General features: G+C 43.7%; 1 protein-coding gene across 1 annotated transcript in view; it reads left to right on the top strand.

The window, feature by feature from the left end:
* LAMB4 (laminin subunit beta 4) overlaps nucleotides 1-16,915 on the top strand; it is a gene marked incomplete at both ends in the record, with an annotated part of 71,517 nt that overhangs the window by 29,836 nt on the left and 24,766 nt on the right. Inside the window, 10 exons of the mRNA XM_083366539.1 lie at nucleotides 1,773-1,882; nucleotides 2,453-2,532; nucleotides 4,088-4,238; nucleotides 5,084-5,215; nucleotides 6,869-7,054; nucleotides 8,475-8,596; nucleotides 9,708-9,828; nucleotides 12,783-12,960; nucleotides 13,557-13,700; nucleotides 16,129-16,360. Of these exons, the coding sequence (XP_083222665.1) occupies nucleotides 1,773-1,882; nucleotides 2,453-2,532; nucleotides 4,088-4,238; nucleotides 5,084-5,215; nucleotides 6,869-7,054; nucleotides 8,475-8,596; nucleotides 9,708-9,828; nucleotides 12,783-12,960; nucleotides 13,557-13,700; nucleotides 16,129-16,360 (1,456 nt within the window). The remainder of the gene's footprint in view (nucleotides 1-1,772; nucleotides 1,883-2,452; nucleotides 2,533-4,087; nucleotides 4,239-5,083; nucleotides 5,216-6,868; nucleotides 7,055-8,474; nucleotides 8,597-9,707; nucleotides 9,829-12,782; nucleotides 12,961-13,556; nucleotides 13,701-16,128; nucleotides 16,361-16,915) is intronic.

Raw genomic sequence — 16,915 nt, 5'->3', positions numbered from 1 at the left:
TTGCCTGCCTTGAAATTCTGTGATTTCACTGGTTCTTCGCTGCAGGGAGAAGAATACGAAGAAAATTTTTACACTGTTTGAAGTATGAACAAATGTTTACAATAGTGGCCAAAATTGTGGAAATCTTTTGGGGAAAGTGCATTTTTGAGGTTTGAGGTTTAATAACACCACTTTTATTTTTTGGAGTAGTACCATAAAATTATATCTCAATGGATAGATAATTTAATCAAGAATGTAATGCGACAAAGTTTGTTCAATTATCTGTACTGTAATCTATGATAGCCAAATAACCAGAAAAAGGAAGCACAACATGCTTAGATCAGGGGTAGGCAACCTTGGCTCTTTTATGACTCATGGACTTCAACTCCCAGAATTCCTGAGCCAGCCATGCTGAGGGGAAAGGGAGAGGTTTCCAAGCTGAGCCAGGCTGGCTCAGGAATTCTGGGAGTTGAAGTACAGAAGCCATGAAGGGGCCAAAGTTCTCCTATGCTGGCTCAGGAATTCTGGGAGTTGAAGTCCACGAGTCATAAAAGAGCCAAGGTTGCCTGCTCCTGGCTTAAATTGATATCAGGTAGCTTTCCTTCATCTGATTGTAGCCAATGAGTATGAGTGTTTAGAGGGCCAATCGGGTGTCATCTTGTTTTGGCAATGAGCCAATCGGATCACAGTAATGACTCAGTCATCAATGTCATGTATTGAAGCCGAGAGGAGGACATTTGTCAGCGTGTTATGTGATGGCTGTCAAGTTGGTTGTGGGTTTTTTGTGTTCTTTCATGTAGTGAGCTTGTAAAATGTAATAAAATTAAAGTAATGGTGCCAAGAGTTGTCTGGTGGCCCAGAAAGCAATGTCAAATAGTATTACTAAGTGAACAAGGCTAAATAAAAATTTAATAAATAATAATAATAATAATACAGTTATAAAGAAATTAGAAGGAAAAAAATGGGTGGAAATTTAACCAAAGGTGGCATTTCTAACTGTACACTTTTCCTAAAATGTTTCCACAATTTTGGCCACTGCTGTATGTTAGCTTCTGTTACATGCTGTCCTGAAATGAAGGGGAACAAACATTTTTATTTATTTATCAAACCTTCATGTTTTCAGCTTAAACACTTATCCCATGGGTTACAAAATTGTTTTGAAACGGTTCCCTTGTGCCTCTCAGCCCTTGGTGGGGAATGAAAGGAGAGTCTCAGAAAGAGTGCTAACGACCAGATGACTGCAAGGAGCATAAATCCTTCCATTCCCCACCATTCAGTCAGGATTGAAGAAGCTTCTTGGCTGAGAAGCGAAACATCCTCAAGGAAAAACAAGGAAAGTCCAGTTGCCTCTTGAAAAGAGCATCTTTGGCCAAAGCAAATAAGGACACAAGCATTGCACTATTGCAACTCAAGCTCTGCCCCTTTGGTAGTGGACTATGAAGTTGCACACAGGCACATATGGGATGCTGTAAGCTCACTGTACTTGTTACAAGAGCCCTGGTGGTGGCGCAGTGGTTAGAATGCAGCTTTGCAGGCTAATTCTGCTCACTGCCAGGAGTTCGATCCTGACCAACTCAAGGTTGACTCAGGCTTCTATCCTTCCAAGGTAAATTGAGGACCCGGATTATTGGGGGCAATTATGCTGACACTTGTAAACAGATTAGAGAGGGCTGTAAAGTACTGTGAAGCGGTATATAAGTCTAAGTGCTGTTGCTACATTGTGCGGACTAAGCCAAGCTGTCAGACGTTTCTGCTTCTCACCCAGATGGTGATCTGGAATTCTGTCTTTTCAGCCTGCAGGTGTGACTCATTGGGCAGTTTGCCTTTCTCTGTTTGCAACCCAGAATCTGGAGAGTGTGTATGCCAGGAATTTGTCACTGGACAACGTTGCGAACACTGTCTTGTATGTACTGGGAAGTTTTTCAAGCAGAGTTACTTGCTTAGGACTTTCCTTGGTGTCGTTCCCTTTGTTTTCCCTGTCTTTTAATCCAAACATCAGTAGTAATACACAAGTAGTAGTATACAAGTAGTCCTCAACTTTACAACAGTTTGTTTAGTGACCATTTGAAGTTACAACGGCACTGAAAAAAGTGACTTATGACCATTTTGCACACAACCGTTGCAGCATGCCCGTGTCAGGTGATCAAAATTCAGATGCTTGGCAACTGACTCATATTTATGACGGTCACAATGTCCTGGGGTCATGTGATCCCCTTTTGCAACCTTCTGACAAGAAAAGTCCATGGGGAAGCCATATTCACTTAACAACCGTGTTATGAACTTAACAACTGCAGGGATTCACTTAATATCTGCGGCAAGAAAGGTCTTAAAATGAGGCAGAGCTCAATTGATGTGTCTTGCTGAGCAGCATAAATTCTGGGCTCAATTGTGGTCGTAAGTCGAGGACTACCTGTACATTTTTAATTGAACTCACACACTGGGGTAATCCCTCCCCATTTCTTTCCTATTGTAGGAAGGCTATTGGGGTCTTGGAAGTCATGCATATGGATGCTCGCCATGTGACTGTGACATTGGTGGTGCCTACAACAATTCGTAAGTTTCTATTTTAGCTCTTTCACAATATTGGATTGAATCCACAGCAGTATTCATATTGAAAGTACTGCGTGTGGGAGAAGGAATGGCAGATCCTGGGGTTGGAGTCAAGAAAGGAATCAGCCTAGAGTCCTTATGTTCCCACAAATGCAGTGGTGGGATTCAAATACCTGAACAACTGGTTATCTTATTGGGTGCAGGCCTGGACCTCCGAGGCCTAGAACAGACTTCCGGAAGTGGCATTCATGCACTTCTGGCAGGCCATTCTAGTCCTGGGAGGCCTCCTCCAGGTCTCCGAGGCCTAACACAGGCTTCCGGAAGTGGCATCCAAGCACTTCTGGTGGGCCTTTTTAGACTTGGGAGGCCTCCTCCAGGCCTAGAACAGACTTCCGGAAGTGGTATCCACACACTTCTGGTGGGCTGCTCTAGGCCTGGGAGGCCTCCTCCAGGCCTCCAAGGCCTAGAATGGACTTCCGGAAGCAGCCGCTTCTCTGAACTCAGCAAAATTTAGCTACCAGTTCTACCAAACTGGTGCAAACTAGCTGAATCCCACCACGGCACAAATGATCTGTCCAACCCATTTTGAATAACTCTTATCTGGTGCCAACTGACGGCTAGTTGGCTAGATTCTTATGTATAAGTATGAGCAATAAATCAGCTTAATTGGAACTTAATGTGTGATCCTCATTCTCCATGCCTGATAAGAAGAGAAACACAATTTTTAATAGCAGAACAGCTAAAGATAACTTAAGAGAGGTCTCAAGCACAGAATAGAATTAGATGCCAGTATCTTGAGGAAAGATCACTGCAGATGGGGACTGTAGCTAAGAAATTAAAAGACGCTTGCTCCTTGGGAGGAAACCCATGGCAAATCTCGACAGCACACTAAAAAGCAGAGACATCACCCTGTCAACAAAAGTGCGTATAGTCAAGGCTATGGTCTTCCCAGTTGCAATGTATGGCTGTGAAAGTTGGACCATAAGAAAGGCTGAGCGCCAAAGAATTGAAGGCTTTGAAATCTGGTGCTGGAGAAGAATCCTGTGAGTCCCTTGGACTGCAAGGCGATCAAACCGGTCAGTCCTAGAGGAGATCAACCCTGACTGCTCTTTAGAAGGCCAGATCCTGAAGCTAAAACTCAAAGACTTTGGCCACCTAATGAGAAGGAAGGACTCACTGGAGAACAGCCTCATGCTGGGAAAGATTGAGGGCAAGAGAAGAAGGGGATGACAGAGAACAAGGTAGTTGGATGGAGTCACTGAAGCAGTAGGCGTGAGCTTAAATGGACTCCAGAAGATAGTAGAGGACAGGAAGGCCTGGAGGAACATTGTCCATAGGGTCGCGATGGGTTGGACATGACTTCGCAACTAACAACAACAAAATCTTGAGGAAAGGCCCATAATGTGTATGGTTTTAGTCTCATATGATCTATAAGCCCCCTTTAAGATGATTTGGAATATTGGCCGCTATTAATTGGTCAGAAAACTATTTCAGAGGCATAGCTTAATCTTCTTTAGCTTCTTTTCACACTTTATTTTCCGCTGTCGTTTCTTCCTAGGTGCGCACCCACCGATGGACAGTGTGACTGCCGACCTAATATAGTAGGCCGTCATTGTAGTGAACCGGCTGTAGGCTATTTTTTCTTACCTTTGGATTATTACATATATGAAGCTGAAGATTCAACGCCACTCCTTGGACCTCTGCCCTTGGTATTTTAATTAATACGCACTGGGTTACACATGGTAGAGATTAAGAAATGTGTAGGATAGTCCATTTTGGACCAGCAGGAGGCAGAAGACAACATAAAAAATGGAAAAAGTATAGGAAAAAGAAACTAGTGCATTTTCTTTATTTGTGGCTGGCAGGAGTGCCTCCCACTCAGAAGATTGAGAGTTCAGTCCTAGGCAGATAGCACTTAGCTATAGCACTTAGACTTATATACCGCTTCACAGCCCTCTCTAAGCGGTTTACAGAGTCAGCGTATGGTCCCCACCAGAATCTGGGTCCTCATTTTACCGACCTCGCAAGGATGGAAGGCCGAGTCAACCTTGAGCGGGTGAGACTCGAACTGCTGGCAGCTGGCAGTCAGCAGAAGTAGCCTGCAGTACTGCATTCTAACCACTGCGCCAACAGTGCTAGGGCACAAAGAGAAAATATTTGCTCTGAACTCCACATAGGCATCAGGAAGGGCATCCAGCCAATCAATGCTCAGCTCCATCCTCGATTAAAGGGCCATAAAAAGGAAATATATATATTTGTGGATGTCACATTTAGAGTAGCTTTTCCTAATTGGGGCAACTTAATCTTACTTCTCTTTCTCTTTGTGATTTTTGTTTCCTTTCATTAGCATAATAATTTCTGAAAACGGAGGTTTAACTTTCTTCCATTTAAAATTTTTTGTTGTTCCAAACAACAGGAAGTTCCATTTTTACAGGGAAAACGAGATACAGTTCAAATTCTGCCCTTTCCATGTTTGCCTCATTATTCATGGAATGCATTTCTAACACTAACTCTCAGATTCTGATACTATTATCATTTTAATATATTTATAAAGGTTCAGCCAACAGCCATGCCACGCTGTGATGTCTATTTTCAGCAACGAGGCTACGATTTCACAATTGAAAATGGAAAAATTGTCTTAAAGAAGATTAAGAAAAGGGGCCTCAGAAAGCCGATAGCTGGACAAGTAAATCTGATATTTTCTTAAATATTAAATAATCCGATTCATAGAATTCATCATTTTTTTTTCTTTCAAGGGAGCAAGGTTTAGTCTGTCAAATTCTCAATGGACATCAATTGACTAGAAGTTATATACAAATAGGAATCTGTTCCCTTACAATGTATTTCAGTGTCGGTGTGATGTTTTGTTCTGGCATTTGTCAAAACAAAATCAATTTTTTTTCCTCCCCGAGCACAATTCTCACCACGGTATTAGCAAGTTTAAAGAGGTGAATGGGACAGAGTTACAGAAATTCTGGCAAGTGAACTATTTCCCACCCAAAAAGCAATTTATACTCAAATATATTAGCAGACGTTGTTCTTCATATTTTCTAACTGCCTTGTTGTGAGTCAGCCAAGTGGCAAGTAGCTTCACCATTAACTATCTTGCAGTTGGATTTTTCAGGAGGGGGGCAGAACCTGGGGGCGGAGTTAAAAGAGGTATCAGCCTAGAATCCCTATGTAGCCACAAGCAGACTAAGTTCAACCCTCCTTGAATGCCGTTGACCCATATCTAACTCCAAGCAAGTGCCAACCATTAATTGAGCAGGTTTCTGTACATAGGCATGAGTAGCAATAAATCAGTTTAATTGGACCTTCATGTGTGGACCTGGTCTTTTATGATTGACAGTTAATTGTATCAGTCATACTATGAGTTATCAGTCTAAGAACAAACTCTTATGGGTAGTCTAAAATATGGACACATGGCAAGTACAATATGAATATATATCGATCTTCTTAGCTTGTTTATTTATTTGTTTGTTTATTTGACTTCTATACTGCCCATCTCCCTTATAAGGTGACTCTGGGTGGCGTTGAACTTAAACTTTTTGTGGCAACATAATGACTCTAGGTGGATGACTCATTTAACTCCACCGCCAACTGTATCTGCTCTTCTCCATCTACCTTGCTTATCATTGTCAATGCTGCTAACATCGGATGCTTTTGCTTTGACAACAGATGGAGATGCAACCATTTTCTTCTTATGTTTTACTCTTAGAGTTAAGAGTTAGATGATGCTGGGGGGGAGGAATGTGCATGAGCATTTAGCTAGATATAACAGTACTGAACCTCGTGTGAGAACCAAGGTTATTGAAATAAGAGATGATAAGAATTGGGCTGGAGAACTGGAGGGGAAGTCTGCGTTTCAAACTAATTGGAGAATGTGATTTATGACTGTTAATTGGGGGAGGGAATTGTGCTTTGATACTATGTGCTCAGGGGAGAGGAACTCAGTTAGTTTTTGGCTTCGACTATGTTAGTGCCGATGCCAAAGATTCTTTAAGGCAAACAATGCCTCAAAGTTCTTTAAAGAGTTTCATCTGTTGGAACCATGACATTAAGCCAATAACTGAGTTTAAGCGTAAATGGAGATTATCCTCATTTATTTTGTTTTACTCCCTCTAAAATTGAGGTGGCTGGGATCTTAATCCATTCCGGGTTTTTTAAAATGGGTATGTGAAGCAGAAAAATACAGACTTTTCATTCCAAAGAGATCACTGAAGGAGGCAGAGCAGAGACTAAAAAGCTTTGTGCTGATTCTGCCAGTGTGTTTCCTTGAAGCAAGACTGGATGCCCTTTGCTACTAGAATAAAGTTGTTATTCTAAAATCATCTTTCAGAATTCACTTCCATTCGACAGAACCCCTGCTCTGAATATTGTGATTAAAGAGGTTGTGCCTGGAAAACCTGCGACGTGGTCAGGACTGGGTTTTGTACGTGTGCGAAACAAAGCAGGGTTACGTTTTTTGATCAACAACATTCCATTTCTGATGCATTTTAATATCATCGTTCGCTATCAGCCAGAGGTAATTATTACATACCTAATTATTTCAGTATTTTAATAGAGACCCAGATCAAAAAACAAGGGCTCTGAAATAGGCAAAGTACTTGGACTTAATAAAACGTTTTCAAAAGACTAAAATTTAAACCTGCCAAATTTACCTTGATTGTCATCTTTATGACATTTTCAATCATCAGTATTATGGATTCAAAGATTTTCTCATAGAATACAATCCAAGAATGATCCCTGTTGAAACAAAAGGCCTTAATAGGCAATACATATAAATAGTGTGATTTTGTGTCACCATTGATTAGAGCATCAACATTCCTCTCAATGGAATGAGAAATTGAGCAGTATAGAGATAGTATAGCAGGGGTCTTCAAAGTTGGTCCTTTTATGACTTGTGGACTTCAACTCCCGGTCCACAGGCCAGGGTTTGGGGACCCCTGGTTTAGGGTTTACGGCAGGGGTAGGCAACCTTGGCTCTTTTATGACTCGTGGACTTCCAACTCCCAGAATTCCTGAGCCAACATAGCTGGTTCAGGAATTCTGGGAGTTGAAGTCCACGAGTCATAAAAAAGCCAAGTTTGCCTACCCCTGCCCTAGGCCTAGGCCGCTTTATGACTCATGGACTTCAACTCCCAGAATTCCTGAGCCAGCCATGCTGAGGGGAAAAGAAGAGGTTTCCAAGCTGAGCCATGCTGGCTCAGGAATTCTGGGAGTTGAAGTCCACGAGTCATAAAAGAGCCAAGGTTGCCTATCCCTGGCCTAGGCCGCTTTATGACTCGTGGACTTCAACTCCCAGAATTCCTGAGCCAGCCACGCTGAGGGGAAAGGGAGAGTTTTCCAAGCTGAGCCATGCCGGCTCAGGAATTCTGGGAGTTGAAGTCCACGAGTCATAAAAGAGCCAAGGTTGCCTACACCTGGTATAGGGTTTCCTGCACGAGCAGGAGGTTGGCCTGGAAGACCTCCAAGGTCCGTCCTAACTCTGTTATACTGTTAAAAATAATAAAGATGGGATACAAATAGATAAATAAATCTCAGTCCTGAGAGGGAGAGAAGTATGTAATGCACAGTCCCACATTAAAATGTATCACCTACTAAAGCTGTCTTATTTATCGCTCAGTGCTCCACAATGTCAAAAATAAGGCGCAGATGCAAAATCGCCATCTTGTCTTTTGAACACACACACACACTCACTCCTCTGAATGCTAATGCCGTTGGAGTTGGTTGTCCTCAAAAAATGATTTTCTTTTGGGGGGTAGCATCAACTCACCTGGGGGACAATGATCTGTAAACATGAGATGTATCTTTTCAACCTCTGTTGAACAGCTGTTTCAATTCCTGGTCCAATAACTCAGTATGCTCTTGTTGACATCTCTCAAAAAGTTAAAAATATTTGTTTGAATCTTGTTGTTGTTGTTGTTTTTCACCCAAACATCCAGACTGCAGCTGACTGGAGAGCAACCATTACTGTTAAGTCTTCTGGTCATGTAGAAAGTGAACACTGCACGAAGCAAGTTGCTCTGGAAGAACCACGGTTTCTTGATCTACCATCCACAAGGAGGTCTGCATTCACTTTTTTAAAAAATGTAAATGGGATGGGATGGAACGGGACAGGATGGGGTTTGATGGAGATAGGGTGGGGTGGGGGATAGAATAGAATAGAATAGAATAGAATAGAATAGAATAGAATAGAATAGAATAGAATAGAATAGAATAGAATAGAATAGAATAGAATAGAATAGAATAGGAGAGGAGAGGAGAGGAGAGGAGAGGAGAGGAGAGGAGAGGAGAAGAGAAGAGAAGAGAAGAGAAGAGAAGAGAAGAGAAGAGAAGAGAAGAGAAGAGAAGAGGATATAGACTAGACTAGATTAGACTATAGGGACGCGGTGGCTCAGTGGGTTAGGACACTGAGCTTGTCGATCAGATGGTCGGCAGTTTGGCGGGTCGAATCCCGAGTGCTGCGTAGCAGAATGAGCGCCTGTTACTCGTCCCAGCTTCTGCCAACCTAGCAGTTCGAAAGTGCATAAAAATGCAAGTAGAAAAATAGGGACCACTGCGGAGGGAAGGTAACAAACTTGGCCCTTTTAGGATTTGTGGACTTCAACTTGAAGTCCACAAGTCATAAAAGGGCCAAGATTGAAGACCCCTGGTCTGTATCCAAGCCTGCAGTTTCATCAAAATGGCTGTCTGAGGAATTCTGGGAGTTGAAATCCACCAGTCGTAAAAGGGTCGAGTTTGAAGATCCCTGCTTGAACCAAATGAGTGATTTAATAGTGAGTTAAGAGGCATATAACTTTAATAATCAAACAACCTACTAACATACATGCACAGAAAGTCTAAAGATATGATATATGGTACCAAAGATATATAATACTCCATGTTCATTAAACACTGGATTACAGATTATTTCTCAACCTTATGAACTCTTAAGATGTGTGGACTTCAACTCCCAGAATTCCCCAGCCAGCATGTATTGACAATGTATTGGATAACAACATCCCAAAGATAATTTGATAGCATCTCAGTCACTTTTTATTCCACCAGCCCTTTCTCAGTGGACGTTAATATTTGCAATACGTGAACATGCGCACCTCACACTGGTATAATTAATGCTAAAACCAGAATCACTGCATTTTTAAATCCATCAACGATGCATTAATTCTCTTCAACAGAATCCAGTTGCTACCTGCTCCTATATGCTTACAGCCAAAGACAGAATATTTTGTAGATGTCTATTTCACCAAGACTTCGGATCCTGAAGCAAAGTCTCAATCCTCCATACTGGTTGATTCAGTAAGTGACAGTGATACATGACAACTTTTGTTTTCTGGTTGATCTAACTGATGGATTGATTAATATTACCTGTCAATTTATCCCAATAATTAAATCATTAATTGGACAGTACAGGTAATCCTTGACTTACTAGTTTTGAGCGCAAAATTTCAGTTGCAAATGGGCACTAAAATATATTTTTTTAAAGTGAAGTAGATATTGTTTTATCTTCTTCTTCACATCCTGCCTTTTCCCCCTTTGCTATCTATAAATTTTGTTATCTGCTCTTTTGTCTTATATATGTCTCCTTTTATGCGGATCGCCCAGGCTTCCACAATGTAATTTTTTTTCATACTTTTATTATTCCATGTTAATGTTACCTTTCCTAACAGGGCAATTTTTTTGCAACTTGCAAAGCAGAATTCTTTTTACAAACTTCTAGAGAGCATCGGGTTTGGGATTTTGTGGGGGAGGTTAATTGATTAATGCTAACTTGTTACTTAATCACCCCAGATGGTAGCCTATTAATTATTGTCTCAATGGTATAGTTATACCCTATGATTGGTCAGAAATATTGGGGGAAGATCCATACAGAGGGGCATTCATGCCATAATCAATGATGTCAGTGGCGTAGCGTGGGGGGTGCAGGGGGGGCCGGCCGCACCGGGCGCAACATCTGGGGGGGCGCGCTCGCACTCGCAGCTCTCTGCCCCTGCCTGGCTCACTCACTCTCTCTCACTGCAGTGCTGGCTGTGCGAATCCGATCGGAGCCGCCGGGTCGCTGCCCACTGTGGAGGGGAGGGTGTGCCAGGCGTGCGGTGCGGTGCGGAGAGAGAGTGAGGGACTATCTGGGGGAGGGACAGTGCAGCGGCCGCCCAGCGGGTTAGGGGGCGCAAATTACTTGCCTTGCCCCGGGTGCTGACAACCCACGCTACGCCACTGAATGATGTTAAGATGGCAGGCACAAGAATAGCCTGGGCCAGGGGTAGGCAACCTTGGCTCTTTTATGACTCGTGGACTTCAACGCTCAGGAATTCTGGGAGTTGAAGTCCACGAGTCATAAAAGAGCCAAGGTTGTTGGCTCAGGAATTCTGGGAGTTGAAGTCCACGAGTCATAAAAGAGCCAAGGTTGTTGGCTCAGGAATTCTGGGAGTTGAAGTCCACGAGTCATAAAAGAGCCAAGGTTGTTGGCTCAGGAATTCTGGGAGTTGAAGTCCACGAGTCATAAAAGAGCCAAGGTTGTTGGCTCAGGAATTCTGGGAGTTGAAGTCCACGAGTCATAAAAGAGCCAAGGTTGTTGGCTCAGGAATTCTGGGAGTTGAAGTCCACGAGTCATAAAAGAGCCAAGGTTGCCTACCCCTAGTCTGGGTGATCATTTTGACCGGGATGGTATAAAGCCTCCTGCCGTGAGCTAGGAGTTGGACTCTAGGACCTCTGAGGTCCCTTCCAGACCTAAAATTCGATGTTAGCCAGGCAACTAAAGTCCCACCACTTTTTAATACACATTACACACTCATCCCCTGCACATAAAAAGACACAGGGCTTGGCTTTCCCAGTTGCGGCTGCCATTTTGACAATGTTGACTATCGCTGCAGATGTTCGTGCACTAGGCGCGACTTAGGAGACAACACCCAATGTTGCTTTTAATATGAAAAAAGAAATTTGGAGACGTGTCAACTTAAGCTGTGAGACCTAAGACCAGAAAAGAGCTATTCACTTAGAATCAGGTATTTTGGCTCACAAGGACACCCATCAGTTCCTAAAGCAGTGTTTCTTACCTTCAGGTTACTTTAAGGTGGGTGGATTTAAACTCCCAGAATTCCATGCCAGCCAGGCATGCCGACTGGGGAATCCTGGGAGTTGAAATCCACCCGTCTTAAGAGTTGCCGAGTTTGAAAAACACTGCCCTAAAAGTAGTTAAAGACATTTATTTATTATTTATTTATTTGGAAAATTTACATAGCTACCTACTTGCTCACAATGAGTCTAGGCGGCTTACAAACAATAAAAAACAGTGTAGAAAAAATAATGATAGATAGATAGATAGATAGATAGATAGATAGATAGACAGACAGAGAGAGAGAGATAAGGAAGTATGTATATGTAGATAGATATAGAGATATAGAGATATAGATAGATAGATAGATAGATAGATAGATAGATAGATAGATAGATAGATAGATAACCTTTATTGTCATTTTTTCCTGTGGGCACAACGGCACACATTAAAAATGAAAGATAGTTGCTTGCTCTCAAAGCCTACACATACTGTACATACACAGATTTAAACATGCTATACACAACATATGTATGTATATACCTACACCCTTACATATAAATAACATATAAATATTAATCACTGTCCATCTTGAATACATAGTGGCAATAGGAAGCATATCATAATAATAATAATAATTTTTAAAAACCCCAACCCCAGTGACAACACACAGTTAAATAAGCCATTTTATGGATTCCGTCGCCCTCTGTGTGCCCCAGGCCCACTGGCAAAACCAATTCTTAGGGGCCTTACGAAAGACTATCAAAGTGGGGGCGGGATGGGGGGCAGTCTAATTTCTGCAGGGATGATGTTCCAAAGGGAGGGAGCCACCACGGAGAAGGCCCTTTTTGGGGTTCCTTCCAGGTGCAAAAGAATGAAAGAGTCATTATCCAGACTCATCCGTATTTGCCACTTTCAGCAAGAGCCTTTATTGATTATTTGCAATTACGATGCATTTATACGAACCGTCGGGCAATCATCTTATCATCGTTCCTTTCTTTCAACTGCTAAAAACAAGATCATCCCCGTGGTCAGTCCTAAGGGCGAATGGCCGCAGGGGCTCTGCAGCCGCCGTAACTTCGAAACAGTGTCATATGTCATTTGGGGATGCCTGTCGTAACTTTGAAGGGTTGTTAAAGGGACTGTCAGATCTCAAGGACTAGCTGAACGCTTCGATGTTTTGGGACTTGTGCTACAGATCGGGGTCCTCCCTGTCATTGCTTCTGTGGAAAACCTTTGTGATCAAAATGATTTAGAGGAGTACCAGCAGTATCGCTGCGTGGAAAGCGCCTCGGAAATTGGACCGCATATCTTGGCGGAAACATGCGCGAAACTTATTGCGAGTTTGTCTGCCTGTATTCACAACGGTGCCATCCGTAAGTGTTCCTCTTTCTGCCTGTTGAAATATTTTATCTCGCCTCTTGTACTATCCACATATGTTACATCCCCGCGTTTACTGACGCTTCATTTCAAGCTGCGGTTGTGTTTGCAGGTATAGTGTGTTTTATCAACACAGGCGGTCCTCAACTTACGACCGCAACCGAGCCCCAAATTTGCTGTTGTTGAGTGAAACATTTGTTAAGGGAGTTTTGTTCCGTTTTACAACCTATCTTGCCACCGTTCTTAAGTGAATCGCTGCAGTTGGTAAGTTAGTAAGTGAATCTGGCTGTCCCCGTTGACTTTGCTGGTCAGAAGGCAGCCAAAGGTTGGTCACGTGAACTTGGGAGACAGCAATGGTCATAAAGACGAGTCAGTTGCCAAGCATCCGAATGTAAATCATGTGACCGTGGGGATGCTACAAAGGTGGTAAGTGTGAAAAATGGTCGTAAGTCACTTTTTCCAGTGCCGTCGTAGCTTTGAACGGGCACTAAATGAGCTGTTGTAAGTTAAGGACTACCTGTGCTTCTGGAATTTGATTTTTCTCCCTTTTTTCTACTTTGGCATCATAAATCAAGTGTCTTCCTCCCGACAGCCTGCAGGTGCCACCCACAAGGATCTCTAAATTCTCACTGCACAAAACTTGGAGGCCAGTGCCAATGCAAAGCCAATGTTGTAGGACGCTGTTGTGATAAATGTGCAGCTGGAAGCCACAGCTTCGGGCCCCGAGGTTGCCTTGGTAAGTAATGGTCTATGTCCACCTATGTTCCTACAATGATGGCATCTTTTTATTGGATACACATACACAAAGAGGCAAACTTCTCTAACAAAATGAAATTCAGTGGTGAAAAAAACAAAAGTTCTACATTTAGGGAAGGAAAACCAAGTGCACAGGTAGAGTATAGATCAGGGGTAGGCAAGCTTGGCTCTTTTATGACTCGTGGACTTCAACTCCCAGAATTCCTGAGCCAGCCATGCTGAGGGGAAAAGGAGAGGTTTCCATACTGAGCCATGCTGGCTCAGGAATTCTGGGAGTTGAAGTCCACGAGTCATAAAAGAGCCAAGGTTGCCTACCCCTGGCCTAGGCCTAGGCCGCTTTATGATTTGTGGACTTCAACTTCCAGAATTCCTGAGCCAGCCATGCTGAGGGGAAAAGGAAAGGTTTCCATACTGAGCCGTGCTGGCACAGGAACTCTGGGAGTTGAAGTCCACGAGTCATAAAAGAGCCAAGGTTGCCTACCCCTGGTATAGGTGCCGTGGTGGGATTCAAATAGGTGAAGAACCGGTTGTCTGTGTGGATACCACTTGCCGGAAGTCCATTCTGGGCCTGGGCAACAAAAAATTAGCTACTGGTTCTGCCGAATTGGTGCAAACTGGCTGAATCCCACCACTGTACAGGTAGTGTCTTGCTCAAACAGTAGTAACTGTGAGAGGGATCTCGGAGTCCTAGTGGACAATCACTTCAATGGGAGCCAACTGTGTGCTCCAGCTGCCAAAAAAGCCAACGCAGTGCTAGGCTGCATTTAACAGACAGATAGAATCAAGATTACGAGAGCTGTTACTACCACTTTACAATGCCTTGGTAAGATCACACTTGGAATATTCCATCCGGTTTGGGTCGCCATTATATAAAAAAGATGTTGAGACTCAAGAAAGAGTGCAGAGAAGAGTGACAAAGATGATTGGAAGCCAGGGTGGGTGGGGGGTGGGCTGTAGGCTAGAACATATGAAGAACAGTTGCCAAGAATTGTGTATGTCTAATTTTAATGAAAGGGACGCGGTGGCTCAGTGGGTTGGGACGCTGAGCTTGTCGATCAGAAGGTCGGCAGTTTGGCGGGTCGAATCCCGAGTGCCGCTTAGCAGAGTGAGCGCCTGTTACTTGTCCCAGCTTCTGCCAACCTAGCAGTTCGAAAGCACGTAAAAATGCAAGTAGAAAAATAGGGACCACTACGGTGGGAAGGTAACAGCGTTCCGTGCACCTTTGGCGTCTAGTCAGGCCGGCCACGTGACCACGGAGACGTCCTCGGACAAGCGCTGGCTCTTCGGCTTTGAAACGGAGATGAGCACCGGCCCCTAGAGTCGGAAACGACTAGCACGCATGTGCAGGGGAACCTTTACCTTTACCTTTAATTTTAATGAAAAGAAGGACGAGGGGGGACATGATAGCACTGCTCCAATTTCTAAGGGGCTGCCACAAACAAGAAGGGGATCAGCCTATTCTTCCAAAGCACCTGAAGGCAGGACAAGAAGTTATAGATGGAAACTAATCAAGGAGAGAAGCAACCTAGAACTAAGGAGAAATTTCCTGAACAGTGAGGACAATTAACCTTGCCTCCAGAAGTTGTGGGTGCTCCGTCACTTTTTAAGAAGAGCATTGGACGGCCGTTTGAGTTTCCTGCTTAAGCAGGGGGCTGGACTAGAAGACCTCCAAGGTCCCTTCCAACTCCGTTATTGTAATTGTAATAATTGTAACCTAAGTGTAACCTGCCTAGAATTTAGATTTCCTTCCCTTCTCTTCTCTTTCCCCTTTACCGACAGCCGTCTCAGTAAGTCCAATGTACCATTTTGTTAGATAGACTTCATTTATCCTAAACGTATGAACCTAAATTGTATTGGGAGGCCCTCAAGAAGCCCTTTGGTTCCCATCAGTCTTTGTACAATTAGGAAGCAACAAGCAACTGTAGAGATGCTGGAATAATTGCATACTGGGTCTCGGTCTCCTCCTCTTCCTCCTCCTCCTCCTCCTCCTCCTCTTCCTCCTCCTCCCCTCTGCAAGGCCCAGTCCCTTCTAGCACTGATGATGTTCCCTAGTTGGGTAATGAAACATCTGCAAGAAAACCACCAAGCTCAGACAGTACCAAGGACCCCACAATCCTCCTCCTCCTCCTATCCACAAACCCTACTCCCTTCTAGCAGTGATGATGTTCCCTAGCTGGGTAATGAAACGTCTGCAAGAAAACCACCAAGCTCAGACAGTACCAAGGACCCCACAATCCTCCTCCTCCTCCTATCCACAAACCCTACTCCCTTCTAGCAGTGATGATGTTCCCTAGTTGGGTAATGAAACATCTGCAAGAAAACCACCAAGCTCAGAGAGTACCAAGGACCCTACACAAACTAACCAACAAGCCATTTGAAATGATTTCCTTTTCTTTTTTTCAATCAAGCGTGTGAATGTCATCCTCAAGGGTCAGTCGGCACCCTGTGTGATCAGATAACCGGGCAGTGTCCTTGTCGATCGGATATAGCCGGCCAGCAATGCAATCAATGCCTAGCTGGATATTTTGGGTTTCCTCATTGTCGCCCTTGTGCTTGCAACGGCTTGGCGGAACTTTGCGATCCACAGACGGGAGCATGTTTGAACTGTACGAGGTTTACCACCGGATCTAACTGTGAAAGGTATTTATTTATTTATTTATTTATTTTATTAAATTTTTATACCGCCCTTCTCCCGAAGGACTCAGGGCGGTGAACAGGGCATATCTTAAAACTACAAAAGTACAAAAGTTAAAAAGGAATTAAATTATTGCCCACAATAAAAAAAAATAAAAAATATATATAAATATTAAAACCCTAAGTAATTCCCCATCAGGCCAGGCCAGCTTGTTCAAATAAATGGGTCTTTAACCCGCGCCGGAAGGAGCGGAGATCCGGTGCCATCCGGAGCTCAACCGGCAGCTGATTCCACAAAGCCGGAGCGCCCACAGAGAAGGCCCTCCCCCTGGGGGCCACCAGCCAACATTCTCTGACTGGAGGCACCCTGAGGAGGCCCTCTCTGTGGGAACGCACGGGGCGGAGGGGAGTCGACGCCGGCAGCAGGTGGTCCCCGAGGTATTCCGGACCCATGCCATGTAAGGACTTAAAAACCATCACTAAGACCTTGAACCTCACCCGGAAGACAACTGGTAACCAATGCAGCTCGCGGAGCAAAGGTGTAACATGGGAGTACCGGGA

The sequence above is a fragment of the Vipera ursinii genome, assembly GCF_947247035.1.
Source record: "Vipera ursinii genome assembly, chromosome: 6".
NCBI lineage: Eukaryota > Metazoa > Chordata > Lepidosauria > Squamata > Viperidae > Vipera > Vipera ursinii.
Note: the sequence above shows the minus strand (reverse complement) of the source record. Positions and strands in the feature narration are given on the sequence as shown.